Here is a 17,814-nt window from a genome sequence, read left to right on the forward strand (position 1 = left end):
TGTAGTTGATTCAAAATGAATTTACTGCAATCAGATGTGGGGTTGCTTAAATTATGGTATGAGAGATCATGAAAATGCATTTGAAATCAATATCTAAAACATGAATAATATTTATTTCTTCTTTTGTCACTTGTGGTGAAAATATCCTAGGTACTATATTTAACAAATACTGATTATAGTAGTTGATCATGAACATCCACCATTATAGTAGCTGGATGGCTGGGGAATCATTGTAATCTGCTGTTCTGATAAAAGAAAACTTGATGCTCTTGTGAAAAAAAAAAGTTTATTTTATATTAACTGGAGAAATGTTGACTAGGTCCACAAACATTTAAACATTCTAGAAAAGGTTATATTTTTTCAGGTAGTTTACGTTTTAATATGAAAATATTTACAAATACTTCACTAGATTCCATAAATAGGATAAAACCTACACATTCATCTCCTGTAGTTCGGGATTTTTTTTTGCTAGACATTATTTTATTTCCGTAGCTGTGTTGGGCTGTAACTCATGTGCATGTGCTCTGGTGCACTGTGTGTCATATGGAACCAGGAGATGTTTTCCCATGAACAATTTTGATGGATCTGATGTGGTTTCCTGCATACAACTCCTATCAGAGCATACACAGCATGTGCAAGCTGAAGGCATTTGTTATAGTTGTACTATATAAAAGAGGTTTTCTAGAACAATATAGAACCACTAGCATACCTTAATATCAGAGCAGTAAAACTGAAACACTTTAATTTTTAATTGATTATCTCTTAATGGTGTTTGGTAGTCATAATATATATCCTTAAAAGATATTACAAAGTACTTTAACCTCTCATTTAATCTTAGATTTTGATACTTATTCACTGCATGATAAAATGTGTCCCTGACTATTAAGTATTACAAATAATATAGAATTACAAAACTAGAATTGCATTTTTATTTTAAAGTAAAATTTACATTGAAAAGTTGAGAAGGCCACAGTTACACTAAATCTATGAAAGTTGTTGAACATCTTGCATATTTGAAAATGTGCTGTATGCTGACTTTTCTGCATTAACTGTTATTGTGATGTAGTGGTCAGCATTGCTATCTCACAGTGCTGGGGCCCTAGGTTCAATTCCTGGGGTGCTATCTACATGGAGTTTGTATGTTCTCACTGTGTTTCCATTGGTTTCCTCCCCACAGTCCAAAGACATACTGATAGGTCAATTTACCAGCAGCCATATCACCCTGCAACTCACAGCTGGCAGCCCACTGAAGCTAATTAGGTGTGAGCCTGTCCAGTACCTGGATGGGAGACCTCCTGGGAAAAACTAAGGTTGAAGAGGAAGAGGTGTTAGAGGGACCAGCAGGGGGTGCTCACCCTGTGGTCTGTTTGGGTCCTAATGCCCCAGTATAGTGACAGGGACACTATACTGTGAAAAGGTGCTGTCTTTCAGATTATGTAAAACTGCGGTCCTAACTGTGGAAATCCCAGAGCTGTTCTTGAAAAGAGTAGGGGTGGTACCCTGGTGTCCCTGCCAAATTTCCTATTGGCCTTTACCAATCACAGCCTCTCAATTATCCCCATCTATGAATTGGCTTCATCACTCTGCTCTCCTCCCCACTGATAGCTGGTGTGTGGTGAGCATTATGGTGCACTATGGCTGCACACTTGGGGTGGTGGAGGGGAGTCCCCATTACCTGTAAAGCGCTTTGAGTGGAGTGTTCAGAAAAGCACTATATATGTATAAGGAATTATTATTAATTAGTGAATGTGAAAATTGGCCCTGTTGTATGTTTGTGTCCATGTGTTCCCTGCAATGGACTGGGGTCCTGTCCAGTATGTATCCTGCCTTGCACCTGTTGCTTGCCAGGACAGGTTCAGGCTCCCCAACTGCTACTGTATGTATTGGATAAAGTGGTTAGACAATGGATGGGTGATACTACAATAAAAGGCAAAAAAATCTGAATATTGATTCCCATAACAAATAATGAGAATAATTAATATAACAACTTGGAATGCCGAGACTGTGAAATAGCAGTAGGTGTGCAAAATGTCACTTCTAGGACAGTTTAGAGACACAGTACTAGCGTATTTATAGTCATAAACTACAGAATCCTGCTTCTTAGTTTTGATTTAAACAAACGAATATTTTAGATATTACATAACAGTAGTATGTACGACAAAATTTCGACATCACTTGCAAAAAAGCCAACATGAAAAAAGAATCACAATAACTGAAGAAAATTCTAAAACACTTCATTGAAAGAAGATGGGAGCCTTCGATCAAATTGAGATGCACTCTCCGCGCTTCGGTGTGCTCGAAGCCTCGATGGTGCAGACAGGACTTGGGGGGGGATGGGATGGCAACCCGAGTCATGTGACAATCACGTGACACTGGAGTGGGGCCCAGCAGAGTGGCACCAACACACAGGAGGTAAGATAGGTTGATTGTTACATACAGAAATCCCCAGAAATATTTGCAAAAAAAGTGAGGTTTGCACGATTTTATTTGGCCTGCAGTATTATTTATGTCATTTTAGATTTTACATGAGCGTGACTTTTCTGATGATTTACAAAATATCGTGTAATGACGCGAAAATAGAAAATCGGGGCTGTCTGTAATTCACATACCCATTGTGTGCGAAATGATGGACTGTGGCAGCTACTATTGATGTATGTAATTCAATCGACTTTTTGTTAGCATGTTTATTGTTAGTATTAGTGTCGATTTCATTTTTCGAAGGTGTAGAATGAATTGGAACACGAGCTGTGCGGGCTATCGAATCAGGCTTTATTACAGGTGTGTTCTGGGTTTCTGTATTACTGAATCGTTGTGGTTTAATGTTATACAATGGGTTCATGAAATTAAGAAAATTAATTAAGTTTTGCTGTTTGTGAGTCTAGCGTGAAATTCGACATGTCCGTGTATAACAGGTTATGTATCAGATTTACAGGATATGTCTTTTAGGAGTGCTGTCTGCCTGCTTTTGCTCTCAGAAAACCTTTATGGTTTGCTAGAAGATACTAGTGTTTTTTATTTCACGTGAGCACTGCAATGTTATAGCCTTTTGAACTTTCTGAATTTAAGGGGTTTTGTTGCTGTCTTCTCTAGCATTCGTTGCGGATTTATTTTCGGGGACGAGAAAAGACTTCATAACCGCATTTATCTCAGAACGCGTGGTATTCAATTTGTGTTATGTTTTGTTAAACACGATCCAGTGCACAGCGTGACTTACCTGATAGCTCTTTCTCAAGGGTGCAGTGTTATTTTACTTTTGATTATTGTGTTTAACCACTCGCATTCTTTATGGGCAAGATGTTGAAATTGGGTGTTTACTTTGTCATTGTGAGCTGCCAATAATTTGGTGCGTTAAAAAAGAAATATATGAAAATGTAAATCGTTAAACCTGAAACAAAACAAAAACCTAAATTGCTGGACAGATGTGGTTTATGTTTTAGGTTTTAAATATGATATATCACTATGCAAAACAAAATATATGACTAGATGTAAACATGCTTAAAATTATTGCATTGCATGGTATGAAGATTTGTTCCAACGTCGACGTTTGTCAGTGTATCTTCATTAAGCTTAAAACAGCTGGGCATAAGCTGTTCTGGCTCCAGTCCACGGAGACCTTAACTTACGCTCCTCTCTTGTCATAGAGACCCTTGGCTGTTCCCGGGGATTCCCGACTCTGATTGGCGGCTGGCGCGGTGACGCAATGACGTTGCCGGGAGAAGAGACGCTCCTGCGGATGGCCAGTTGATAGAGAATTGGAGACGCGTAGATCACGCAGCTCCACAGGGGTGCAATCGTGCTATCTGGAGAGGTGACATGCCTGTCCCAAATTCGGCCACATACGGTTTCCTTTAAACGCCGAAATCATTGTGGAACCCGAAGGCTGTTCTTACCTCGCCAAATCGCTTAAGTTTAAACGAACTTGTTTTTTTTTTGGAAGCTTATCCTGGCTTTCGCGAAGACTAAACGGCACTTGGTTATATAGCGCGCTGGAAGTGTTGAGATGCTGTTTCCTGTGATGCGAGAAAGGAAATCTGGGGGACAGTTTGAAGAGCAGGATGATGGCACACGTCAGGTCGAGAAAGTGAAGATCCTTCCAGCTTCTCCTGTATAGGATGTACAGAGCTGACATCTGGCTGGCTTAATTTATCGACCGTGTCACATTGACGTTTTCGAGCGAACTTGAAGCTGAGATCCCGGAACGGCGCCGCCGCAGAGGTGAAGCTGGACCCGAGTCGCTCACATCCCGACCTGCAGTGTGGATGCGGGCTGTCTGGATCTAGCGTGGCCAAGGGAGACCAGCTGTAAACTTCTTATAAACGAGGGATTTAAACAATCGGAACACTTGCTCGCTCATTTAAATTAAAAACATTGGTTTAGTCTTATACTAGATATTTGACTCTGCAGAATTGTTGAGTGTTGAATTTCCTTGAAACGGGGACGTCTGTGATCCGTGGTTAAAAATTAACTATACGGGAATTGCAAGTATCCACTACAAGGAGCTCCATAGTTTGCGTGCCTTTTTATTTATGCAATTTTAGTAGTCGAATGTCCTTTAAGATAAAGCATTTTTTTGTGTTTTAATCTTCAAAGGATACTCAGGCGCTTTTGAACTTTTAAAAGGGTGCGTGTTGCAAAAGGCACGAGGTTGGTCTTACTTTAGACAAACCTGTGCTTTTGCGAAAAAGTTAGGTTTCCTCGCTGAAATCCAAATCCTGTCAGATAATTCTGTCCTTCGTTCTCGGAAGAATTTAACCTTTTTACTATGCATTGGCTCCCTTCGCTTAGTATTGATGCAGCTCCCCTCTTCAAGAGCACTTAAAGAATCGTCGCCAGTCGTCCAAGCGCTGCTCCTCTGAAGGAGGCATCCGAAGCGAAAAGCCGCCCGCCAGCACGATCCCTGTCCGAGGTGCTGCCCGCCAGGAGCGATGTTTGCGGCAGTGGAACATGGTCCCGTCCTCTGCAGCGACTCCAACGTCTTGTGCCTGTCCTGGAAGGGCCGGGTGCCCAAGAGCGAGAAGGAGAAGCCGGTGTGCCGGAGGCGATACTACGAGGAAGGGTGGCTCGCAACAGGCAACGGCAGAGGTGTGGTTGGAGTGACCTTCACCTCCAGTCACTGCAGGCGGGACAGGAGCACCCCGCAGAGAATTAACTTCAATTTAAGAGGCCACAACAGCGAGGTGAGTCAACCCGATATTTACCGAGTGTAGTTACAGTAAGACTCGGCAGTTGCATTGTGCTACGCTTTGCCTTCTCCTTGAAATAAGTACAGTTATTTTCAGATGATTACAGTTCAGTAGTGCATTGCCTGTTTTTCTGGAGGGGAATAAAAAAAAACTAACACTTGCCTTTAGGCGAATTGCTGAAAACGTCTCTCATTGCATTCAGTATCTTATACTTTTGTTTTGAAAAGTTGACAAAAGTTTTCACCTGTCAATATGCCCTAATAATAGAAATGGCCAATTTTGAAGTTGATAGTTTAAATGTCAGGTTTTACTTTTATATTTGTATCACACTAGTGCACATTAGTAAACTCAATTCAATTTATTTAACTCAGTTTTGATTTCATATAGCGCCTTTCAAAACAAGGTTGCCCCAAGGCACTTAAACGTACTAATGTAAAGAAATGTATAATGAATAATTTAATCTGGACTTAATTAATTTTTCAAAGGCCCATTGTGTTCTGGTTTTTGTTTCAACCCTAGTAGTCAAACAATGTAGATTATTTTCTTAAGCTTTTTTAAAAATTGGTTACAAAACATTTACATCCTTAAATGTACAGGTATCTACAAAACACACCAGAGTCTGGTTGGAAACTAATAGCTGGTCTAATTATTTAACTACAGAATTAAGCTGTGTACCTGAGTTCATGTGGAAAATACTCAGATTCATTGGAATTAAAGTTTTAAAATGTTCATTGAGACGTGTGAAAATGGTAGCTGTACAGCTAACACTCCACTGATCCCAGTTTTGAGGATATTAAATCTATGAGGTTAGCTGCTCATCTGACATCTGAATCGCCACGTAACCGTTTCAAAACCAAAACAGAACTCTGAAATGCTGCATGCAGATTGGTTTAGTCATCTGTTAAAAGAACCATATTGTAAGATGCTAAAAAGTGAAAATAACACTTTCCTATTTTGTGCGTGTCTACGGAAAGTATGGGGATCTTGATAAAAAAGGCTGCTGTGTTGTTTAAGTGTGTTTCTTGTGAGAGGTCATTAACTCTGCCTCATTAATTAAAAAAAATGCATTCAAGAAAGATCATAGAATAGGAATAACCCCCTTTTTACAAGCTACTTAGTTGACAAGATCCAACAATAAAAGTAGCCAAAAATGGCAAAGGTGTGGCAATACCCTTTTAAAAAAATTTTTTTACAATGATTTTTATTGCATTTTACATCAACAAAAGTACATGCTGTATAGTTTACATGTTCTGTAACATTACCTTCATATGTAAATTGTTGGTAGGTTGTTTCGCTGTAGATGGGGAATGTATTAAACAAAAGAAAATAGAGAATTTATAATCCCCTTCTCATGGCCCTCCCAAAACATCCCTCAAAAAGAAGGACATCTCCAGGAAAGAGACACAGAAGACACCAAAAGTACCAATAGCAACATATTAATTGTACTAAACAATCTCTAGGAAGCAAAAACAAACAGAAGGCCAGTCCTCACTATCATCTGATTAGCCAATTAGTGAGAGATTGAGGTCTATCTAGGGTGTAGAAGTGTGACCCAAAGTAGATCAGAAATGGTTGCCAAGCTTTAAAAACTTAATAGTTTACCTGCTAAGTGTGTCTCGTTTTCTTACTTTTATTGTGAAACTGGTGTGTAACCCAGATATATTGGAAATAAAAAGTAAAATTACACAGCAATGACCAGTAGGAAGGGATCAGTTCTGACTTCCCCTAGAGCATGTTAAAAAGACTTCATTGATGTAGCTGATCTTACTGGCTATAGGCGTTGATCATTGTGAAGCCTGCTTATTTCCCCTGGTAAATTGCAGTGTCAAGCAAAATCCACAAAAATGCTTACCCCAAGTTATAGTTTGTGAAATGGAAGATCAGGTATGAAACGAAGCCAGATGTTTGAATCCGGAGCTTTCAGTGGAGGGCAGAAAGCTCTTTAGGTCTCTAAACATTATAGGGATATAGCCCATGACTGAATGTTAGCACCTGGTTTGATGCAGCAGAGTCACATTTGGAAAATACATTAATCCAGATACTTTGATTTGGTAAGAGGTACGATGAAGTCTGGTTTTCCAAGTACTATGGTTGAGACAAAATTGTAGATCTGCTTATCAACTTCAGGAACAGTTGGACTGGCCAGATCATGTAGAAAGATGAGAGCTGTTTGCATTGCAAACCTATTCTGTGTGTTGTTCCAAAGGGGGTCTTGTTGGTTTGATTGGACGATAGAATACTGGTTTCTGTTCTTTGCATGGATTCTCTTTTGTAGCCAGAAATAAATAAAAAAGTGAGCAGCCAATAGTACTGTTTTAGCCCTAGGGCAAATTACCTGCATATGGGGATTATAACAATTTATATATTTCTTATTTATTCATATATTTTGTTTGCTGACAGTCTTGAGTCTGAAACAACTGTTTTTCAATGCTACCCAAAACAACATAAATGCATATTTGCATTTGGCCATTTGTCAAAATGCAAAGGAGACATCTTACAAAACCAATTTTACTCATCTGAAGGCCCACAGGTTTATTTGTCTTTTGCAAGAGCTTTTAGCCGTGCAATTATTTCGTTCATTTTTCAGTACTTTCATTATGAAGCCTTTTTGTGGGCTTATTAAATTAGATGGTAAAGTGGGTAGATAGTAGCTCAGCTGCAACCTGAACGTTGCATAAATTCTGGTCACACCTAAGCAGTTTAAAAAAGGAGTACAAGCACTTAAAGATCACTTGGGAATTGACAATTGGACCCTCCCCACACCCCAAACACACTGCAGTCTTAAAGTAGTGGTACTTCTTCTACCTGAATTTGACAGAATATCTCCCTTGCTACCTGTACTGAAGCTACTGACATTGGAAATGTGTATATATATATATTATACAATTAATTTTAATTATACAGTAGTGCACTTTTCATAGGTTAATCACAAAGTGCAGTACAATAAAATTGAATATATGTAACAACATGAACAGGATAAAATCAGACAACATAAAATACAGAACAATACAAGAAATAAAAAATCAAAGTCAATACTACAGCAGGATATAACCAGGTTTCACCAATGGCTTTCTTGTACAGATTTGTTTTTACTCTTGATTTAAATGCATCCCAAGAACTTAATTTCATGGGGCAAGTTATTGCAGAGACAGAGAACTATATCACCTTACAACTCACAACTGGCAGCCCAGTGAAGCTCAGCAGGTGTGAGCCTTGCCAGTACCTGGATGGGAGACCTCCTGGGAAAAACTAAGGTTGCTGCTGGAAGAGGTCTTAGAGGGGTCAGTAGGGAGCACTCACCCTACTGTGGGTCCTAATGGGTCCTCTTTGTGGGTCCTAATGTCCCAGTGACTGAGACACTATACTGTAAAATGTTGCCGTCCTTCAGATGAGACCAAGGTCCTGACTTTCTTTGGTCATTACATTTCCTGGCCAAATTTCCCATCAGCCTTTACCAGTCATGGCCTCCTTATAATCCCCATTTATGAAATGGCTTCTTCACTTTGTTCTCCTCCCCACTGATAGCTGATGTAAAGTGAGCGTATTGGCTACTATGGTTACTGTTGCATCATCCAGGTGGATAATAGTTAATTATCACTGTTATTATTAGAACAAAAAGCACAGTCTCCCACAGAAGACAGATTAGTCTTTGGAATGCAGAGTCATGGGAGGTTGACCTGGAACTCTGGGATGAAGTCTGGAGTTGGAACAGTCCTTTGAGATAGGAAGGGGCAGTTCCACAAATACATTTAAAAATCAACAACAAAATCTTCTGAAATTCACAGGCAGCCAGTGCAGGAATGCCAACTCAGATGTAAAGGGATATTTTGCAGTGATTGTGAAGGAGACATGAGAAGGTGAAAGCACATCTCTTCTGCATTTAGTGTAAATATTTGGCCTTGATTCATAGCAAAATATTGTAATGAATTTGGGTTTCAGTGCGGAATGGAGCAGGCATGGGACTCAGGGAATAGGTTTGAACACATTCATTAACTTGAACTTGAAACAGGAAAAGTACACACACAAGGACAGGGGTTATAGTGCTGCACTTTCACTAACACACACACACACGAAGGGAAGAGGCTGTCTCCCAGCCTCTGCCCTACTATATACAGTACCGTAGTCCCACTGTTCTCAGCCCGCTTTGCGTGACCATGCTAAAGCACCCCGTGTGGCGCTACAATATAATCTCACATATAATAGTATTAATGTAATATATGCAAACTGAAAAGTTTGTAATGGGAAATTACCTGAATTTTAACATTGGAAGACATAGCATGAGGTTAGAAACGGGCAGTTATTGGACATATCTGTGTTGTTTGGTAGTTAGTAGCTAATTCAAGTGTCTCATCCGGCCATTTCTTGAAAGAAGGACGTGGCTTCTGCTCCACGACTGAGTTTCTTGTGCCAGACTCCCACAACTCTTTGTTTAAAGAAGTGCATCCTGTTCTCACTTTTAAATGCTCTTCTATATAGATTTCATTTGTGTCCTCGAAATTAAATATAGTTTAATTCCATTTGCCCTCCTAGCTAGAAAGCAGAAGTTTCTGCATTTCTGCAATTTCACGCTGTAGAGCAAGAAAAATATTTAATTTTACATTTTGTTTTGGATGAAGAGATGTATGAGATCGCCTTTTTAGAACTTTATTCAGCACATCCTACTCTGTTTAGCATAGATCATATTTTTAGTTGTCTTATTTTTAAAATGGGGATATAGCTATTGATTTACTATTTCCGCTTGAGTTACAGATTGAATTTCTGTATATTTCTAAATCTGGTCTGGTATCATTGAATTGCAATCCAGTGACTTCAAATGGGTCACATCAGAAATTTGCTTCATATCCCAAAAGAATAAGTTGTGAGATGGTTAAATAGAGGTTCTAAGGAAAGGAAGCACAGCAGACAAATGACCTGGATTTGAGGCACATATATATATTTAGTGGTGCTTCTTTTCTGTGGGGATTATTCTGCCCAAATACCGTGGCACTGTGTTCCATTGTCTGCTGTCTTGTAGCTTGTATTCATTGTATACATTTTTATCCAAGATGTGTTTTGTCATGGGAGTAAATAGATCCTAGAAGACCTTTTGTAGTGTAATATATTAAATGGCTAAGTTATCCAAAAGCTATAATATGGAAACTCCTCCCCTCAACCCTCTTTCTCATAGTGTCAGGCTACTGGGGCATTCCAAGTGTGTCTTGCAGGTCCACTGAATTTGAGTATCTGCTTAAACCTGCCGAAAGGAGACTCATTGCTGACCTATTCGGGAGGCCTCTTTGACTTTCAGCCGCAGTCACGAAACGAGCGCCTCCAGGCAGTTGTCACGGCTCTGCTCTGAGATTCGGCGTGCCAGGCCGCCAGAGATCACTGGGTTTCCATCTGCTCAGTGCTGGGCTTGGAGTTGTTCTGCTAGCATTCCCTCTCTTACAGCTCTGCATATTGTAATGTGAAAGGCCTTGCTTCTGAAAGCTTTGGGGGTCACAGCAAAGTGAAACGGTTTGGAGAGATAATTTAGCAGGTTTGTTTCCCCGTGATGGGTTGTCACTAACCAGCTTTTATGCATAGCTGTCGTATAATGGTGACAGGGTTCCTGCCATCATCCAAGAAGAAATGGACTCTAACAGAAAAAGAGTCCAAAGAGACCTTTAACAGGGTTGAAGTGTGGGGCTCCTCAGAGGTGAAGAATTGAATAAAACCAGATAGCACTATATAAATCTTAACTTTTTATCCCTTTCCACACTTTTGGATAGTGTTTTTAAGAGCTTCTTGAATCCATCCATTTCCTAACTGCTTCACCCAACTGTCTGAGAAGCCAGTCAATCTGCCATTACTTCTTTTGACCAGGGAAGGAAACCAGAGCAGCCTGGAGGAAACCCATGCAAACATGGGGAGAACATACAGTCTCCACACCCACAGAACTCCAGGTTCAGAATCGAACCCAGGGCCCCAGTGCTGTGAGGCAGCAATGCTAGCCAGTTTGCCACCATGTTTCTTTATCCTCTATTCCTTTCTTTGAATTATCAGCATAACGTCAGTTTTAACTACTTATTTGGCCACAAATTAGCATCATTTTCACTGTTTTTCATGGTGAGACAACAGCATAAGCTACCTGTAAGAACAGAGTACTTCTAACAGGTCTGTTGTGCCCTCCGTTTCTTTTCTACATCTTAAATAGTTCAGCCAGAGCCACCCTTTACAGTATAACGTAGAAAGAATTCAAGAAAGTGCTGTAGAAATCTTCATAATGAAGCCGTTATTTTCACGATGGAGGAGGGCTCGGGCCTGGCAGGGTGATGCCTGCTTCTCGGCGCGTTGTTTCCAAACCCCCCGTGGATCAGAGTAAGCCCTGCTGTTCGTGTGCTCAGTCCTCCTGTGGAACTGTCTGTCGCAGGCACGGTGTCTGTGTTCTGAGAGGATTCAGCCTGAGAGGGATTTGAAAACAAATGAGTAACGTATACGTCACCCTGTAGGGAAAGGCAGTTCATCAAAATATTTACTTGCCACCCAATGATTATTAACTTGAAAGAATTCATTTCTTTAATATATTGAGAGAATATGCAGTTTGTGTATTGTAAAAACGCTGTGTACCTTTAGATATCAGTTGTGTAGTCCAAGTATTTCCTCTGTTTTTTGTTTGCTGGTTTTGTAGTTTGTTACCTGCTCATTTTCTTTTCCAATCTCTGAATTTCCTTTGACACCACCATTATGGATTTTGTGCCTATTAATTCTGGCTATTAGCATTTTAAGTAATTAATTAGTCAGCACTCTAAGTAATTGACTAATCTGCTTGATTAAAGTGTTCAAAACTGACATTTGCAAAGCAAAAACAGTACATATGCTCAAAAGGCCTTGCCTGTCTATTTTAATTTGCCAACTTAAGATAATTAAAAGATATCTAATTTGGTCAAGTGGACTTTACTAATCTGCAGTGCTGTACTGTCAGTCAGGAAAGCCAAATGAGTTATTTAAAATACCCACTCATTTCTATTCATTTTACTGTGCAATGCTTTTATTTTAGTCTGTTTTAATTAGCTTTAATGTAATTAGATGGATAGACTTCTTGCGTCAGAAACTTTTTTTTTCCCCTTCATGTCTATCTGCTTTTTTATCTTGCAGTACGCTGAACAGAGCTTTGGAACATTAAATTAACTGAGCGGAAAGAAATGGTAGAATACTCTGCACCAAATCAGTGCACTAAAATGACACTGAAACTTGCTTATTTAAGTCATAGCGTGACCTGACCAATCCGTTATTCTTCTGGCAAGAGGTCCTGGCTAGGAAACTTGCTTAAATTATTGTGCAAAATTTAACAGCTGTTTTAAGTTTATTATAATGTTTAATATTTTTATCTTACTGTTTGCAAAGGGTGTTTTTCCGATATCTAGCATTTTACTACATCCATGCAAAACCTACTGTCTACTATAACTGTGTTTTTCTAGGTGTTTGCCTAGTCTGGAATTTTTTTTGGATTGGTTTTGAATTTCATTTTTTTTACTTACCTCCTAATCTGGGGTCATCTGCAAACCTGACTACTTTACTAACTGTGCCATATAATTTATATAAATTAGGAAGAGCAAATGTCCTTTTACAGACCCCAGTGGAACTCCACTAATTACATCACTTGGGTTGTAATGTGGATTCTTAAGTGTTACCTAAATATTCAGTTTCAGAAATGGAAGTACTTCAATAAAGAAATATTTCAGTGCTAAAACTAGGGATTCTGAGAAAAAGTTTGGAATACCTGAATTACAATTTTGTTGCATTAAAATGACAAACTAAAATTAAAAACACTATCTTAACATGAGTGAAGGCAATGTTCTTATCCAAATATTTTCACCGAGCGGTACATAAATGGACAGTTCAGACCGATGCTTTTTGCCTAATGAGTGAAATAGTTCAGTTCATTTAATTGCTTATGAAACACGACTATCGTAAGAACTAACATCTTCAACTCCTAGCTGTACAGGTTTCTCTCTCCAACCATGTCCCTCCAAAACCCTGATCAAATACTTGAGTATACTGGGAAATAGGCAATAAGGTTCCAACGGTTTCCTTCCTGTGCTACATGTTTTTTTGTGAAGTGGCCATACAAACCTTGGATTATTGTACTGTGCATTCCACTTTGTCTTTAAGAGGACCAGCAGTGTGTCTGTTTATGCTATATGTAACAGGGCTCTCTTGTGCAGTTACTGCTCTGGCCCTTCTGAAGTCAAGAATACATGTCTTCCAGTGCTGGGCGACTGGTTACTATGTGGGATTTGTCACTCTCTGCGTCTGTGTTCCTCTTGACTCCACTACCTTCGTCCTCTGCTCTTTCAAGAATCTTGGTCTCATTTCAGACCTCTCTCTCTGTTATTTTCATCACATTTCTACTCTGGGCCGCTGGACCTGCCATTTCTTTCTGGACATTTCTGCCGCTGTTTTTTCAGAATACTACTGCTTGCCTGCTTTTCCCAGTCTCTTTGTCTCACGACACGCTCTTACTCCTGTCCCACCTTTGGCATGCAACCATTTCTAGATTGTTCTAACTTGCCCGGCACCCCCTCCTGACATCCCTGCTCCTCCACCAGACTGTCCCTAATCTTTAGGGCACTTTCATGCTAATTCCTGGTTCTCCGGTGTTAAAATGATCTTCTACTTTCTGCTTCCCTTCAAGACTCTTGCTTTAGACGGCCCCCGAGCTCTCTCACTTTTTCAAGAACGTTGACTGCCAATTGGTGCTGCGCTCTGTTCAGTGGCTTTCTTTCCCAGCTTGGATCCTTGATTCCTTCCACATTGCTCACCACTGAAGGGATGTTTTCACTCTATGGCACTTCCAGCATATGTCTGCCCCACTTTCATGTTTCCTGTTTTCCTGTTACTTGCATTTTTACTGTCTTTTGGATGATGCTTTGCTTGTACTCTTTTATGGTATGTAAGCTACACTAGATAATGCCTGTTAAGTAAATGTTAAGTATTTCCCTTGGGCTTTAAGGAATAGAAAAGACCTGTGACTCTTGATTTACTCATTTTAGACCTCTGACTTTGTTCGAGTGTCAGTATGATAGTTAATTTTAGATGGTCTCCATGTTTGCAGTGTCACCTTTCTGTTAGCAGGTTCGCAATTGCTAGGCCTTACTTGCTAGGCATTACAGTGGAGCTCTCTGATTAGAGTCATTTTGTCCTTCATTTGTTTAAAACTGACAATTGTAATTTAGCATAAAAGATCTAAAGGGTAGTATATTTGTGATAGTGGAAATTGAACATTTCATGTTAACGGGGACATATCAGTTATTTCAATACAAACAAAGGATGCAACTGAATAAATGAGAATAAATGTATGTTTCTTTTACTCAAGGATATACAAAATCAATTTTTAGGTAGGCACATATTTTACATCTTGACAGTTTGAAAAGTGTGCAACTTAATGAATTCTGTCAGGCTATTACAGATAACTCATTTGTACAGTCCTGATATATGTAGAATACAAAATACAGTATGTCCTCCTTCATTTCCATAGGAGGAAAATCAGGACCTTTATTTGTGATGGAAATTCTGATTGAGGTATTTATTTGAGCCGTTGAAGTGGGAATTTTATTTTTATTTATTGAATGCCTAAATCTGAGTGAAATCCTTAATCCTCCTATTCACATTAAAGCTTCTAAGGAGGTGCCTTTAGTCTACAATGGTGCATGCCACATATCTTGGCTTATCATATTAAAAAATGTAGCCTGGACTCTTACTGTAATAATACCTCAGTGATATCTTTTCCCAGTGGGGCTATATACAGTATGCTCCCCCAGGCATAAGAGAATGCCAGATTGCTTCTTATTGAGTGTGTTTAATAGTCAAGTTTTGTTTGCTCTCATTATAAATACTTTTTCCTTAAGCATCAGTCATGTCACTATTTTCACCGATCACTACCTTCATTGTACAGGAAAATTAGTCTGCTGCTGGAAACAAACATAGTGGCTTGCACCCATGTACTTCCAGCTCTTGTATAGCTGGTTCTGCTTTTGTTTTGCTTATCCTGAAACACTTTTCTGGAAAGGGCTATGTCTTCACATATTTTAAATTAATCTTGTGGTGCAAAGAAACCAACTTGGCAATATGCTTTTGTGTTTCCATGGGTATTAAAATAAGACAAAAACTGGGACACTCCAGTTTTCAGGCCTCCCTGATGAGGCTTTATGTCCTTTTATCCAATCGGCAGGCCAATGAAAGAATAGCCCCCATCACACAGCATAGTGATTAACTATGTGGAGGAGCACTTGCAAATGTAAAGGAACAAGTAATAGGTTTATTCCATTCTGAAAAGAGAAGAAAGACAACACAACATTTCGGCCATGGAGCCTTCTTCAGGTGCCTTCTTCCACACCTGAAGAAGGCTCCACAGCTGAAACGTTGTGTTTTCTTTCTTCACTTTTCAGCATGGAATAAACGTATTACTTGTTCCTTTGCAACCTATGCATGCTGACGCAGCTACCCACCAGAACTATTAAAAATGCATATGTATACCAAATTTCACTTAGTGGGGTAGTAACCATTTAAGTGGACTTAAAGTAAGAACATTTATTAATCCAGGCTGTGAACGTCATCTTTAGAGTTGCATCAATACATGTCATATAGTAGTTCAGGTGGGTAGCTGCGTCAGCATGTGTAGGCTGCAAAGGAACAAGTAATAGGTTTATTCTATGCCGAAAAAAAGGGAGAAAGAAAACAACGTTTTGGCCGTGAAGCCTTCTTCAGGCGTGAGCAACACAATGTTTCGGCCGTGAACCCTCACACCTGAAGAAGGCTTCACGGCCAAAACGTTGTTTTCTTTCTCCCTTTTTTTCAGCATGGAATAAACCTGTTAACTGTTTCCATGTCATATAGTAGTCTATATTAAATAACTGTACTTTGTTGAAAGTCCAATAAAAAAAACAAAATGTGTAATATTGCTACACATCTGCTTCTGTAAAGTTAAAAAAATCCCAGTGGTCTTAAACTAACAAGGGTATGTAAATGCACAGAAAAATAAAAACAACTTTGCTTTTGCAGTGTGGCTCAGCACATGTCCTCAGGTCTTTTGGTATCGTGTAGCTTGTAGACTATACACTAGGTTTTGGGGGGGGACACAAAAGAATTTTCAAGCTCACTGTGACTTATTTTCAGAAAGAGAATACACTAGACAAATCTGTCTTGCCAGAAAGGCATGTTTTTTAACATTTGCTGACTTGGGCAATATTTTGAAACTACTACTGGCTGATGGGTTTTTATTTAGTTTTCATTCGGATCTGAGGAATGTTTGAATGGAAGTCTTGTGGCTCTGTTGATCTTTTTTGTGCCACGGTGCTTGAGGAAGGAATATGCTGTTTGTTTGGCAGCCAGCCTGTGAGAGAAGGGAACATTATCGCCTTGGAGCATGGAGGGAGATGGATTCCCAGCAGCAGGAAGCCCAGCCTTGTGGCGTAGCAGAAGTACAGAAACAAGCTAGATAGGCCGAGCGGCATCCTCTCATTTGTACTGTCTTATGTTCTTAATTCACTGGGGAGGAGCACTGTGCTCCTGTGCAGTTTTGATAAATCCCGTTGTGGGATTATTATCACCATGTTAAATGAAACTGTTGTACATAATGGAGGCTCTGTTATAGAGGAAGCTTTCACTCTCTGAATCTTTTATTTTTATGATCATTTGCCAACTAGGATATTTTATTGGTAGCAAACAGAAGTCTTGCTAATGTCCATTAGTCCAATTTTCTGTTATAATGATTAAAAATGTACTGTAGTGTAATTGTTAATCAGAAAAGCTTCACTCAAGGGTTTGACAAAAATCAGTGTTCATCAGTGAAAGCGGGCCATGACATTTTAGTCTCCGCAACATGGTTAAGCAGCTTGTTCCAGACTCCCACAATCCTTCATGTGAAGACGTGCCTCCTTGTCTCGGTGTTCAGAGAGCTTTCCCCACTTGGGTCCTGTGGGTTGTGTTTTACTGTTTTTCTGAAGAAGTCCACTGAGGATTTTGAATACTTTAATGAGGTCCCTTCATAACAGGTCTGTTCAAAACTAAAATGATACACATGGCAGGATTAAATAAATAAGATTGTTTGGATGAGTTTGAAACTGCTTTCTCTTCTTTTCTGTTTTTTTTTCATTTACTCTTTCCGTTTCTTTAGACTGAAGCATGGCATTATGCAATTACATAATATAATAGTAGCAAAATGTATGTGCAGTGGATATACATGTAACTCTGTTCCCTGTGCCAGTTAAAATAGCGGGGGATTTATCTTGGAAACCTCTTTTTGCTATTCTCATATAAAAGGCGATGTTTCTCTTAAAGAGTACTGTGCTGAATCAATTTATCAATAAAAACAGGCGAAGGAGATAAAGATTGTAGCATTGCTCTCATACTGAAAGAGAAGGGTTGAGCTGAAATGGAGAGCGATAATTCAAGGCTTTCAAGCAGTGCTGGAAGGGACTTGTTTTAAAAATAGTCAGCTGTAGCTGCAGGAGCACTGTTAAACTGATTTCTTGGTGACCTTTGAATATAGATTTTTTTTAAACTAATGTGAAACTCCTTTTTTGCAAGCCATTTTTCCATTTTACCGAAACGGAATGAAAGACACGTGGAAAGTTTCGGTTAAAATTGAGAATGGACAAGCTGTACCATC

General features: G+C 39.4%; 1 protein-coding gene across 2 annotated transcripts in view; it reads left to right on the forward strand.

Annotated features, from left to right (window-relative positions):
• The first annotated feature begins 2,340 nt into the window (after positions 1 to 2,340).
• LOC102697598 (TUB like protein 4) overlaps positions 2,341 to 17,814 on the forward strand; it is a 63,745-nt gene continuing 48,271 nt past the window's right edge. Inside the window, exons 1-3 of one of the 2 annotated variants that reach the window (XM_015348508.2) lie at positions 2,341 to 2,412; positions 3,642 to 4,215; positions 4,786 to 5,177. In XM_015348508.2, the coding sequence (XP_015203994.2) occupies positions 4,926 to 5,177 (252 nt within the window). In that variant the 5' untranslated portion in view covers positions 2,341 to 2,412; positions 3,642 to 4,215; positions 4,786 to 4,925. Of the gene's footprint in view, positions 2,413 to 3,641; positions 5,178 to 17,814 lie in introns of both variants that reach the window. The other variant, XM_015348506.2, reaches the window with a different exon arrangement.

Source organism: Lepisosteus oculatus, chromosome 2 (assembly GCF_040954835.1).
Source record: "Lepisosteus oculatus isolate fLepOcu1 chromosome 2, fLepOcu1.hap2, whole genome shotgun sequence".
Taxonomy (NCBI): domain Eukaryota; kingdom Metazoa; phylum Chordata; class Actinopteri; order Semionotiformes; family Lepisosteidae; genus Lepisosteus; species Lepisosteus oculatus.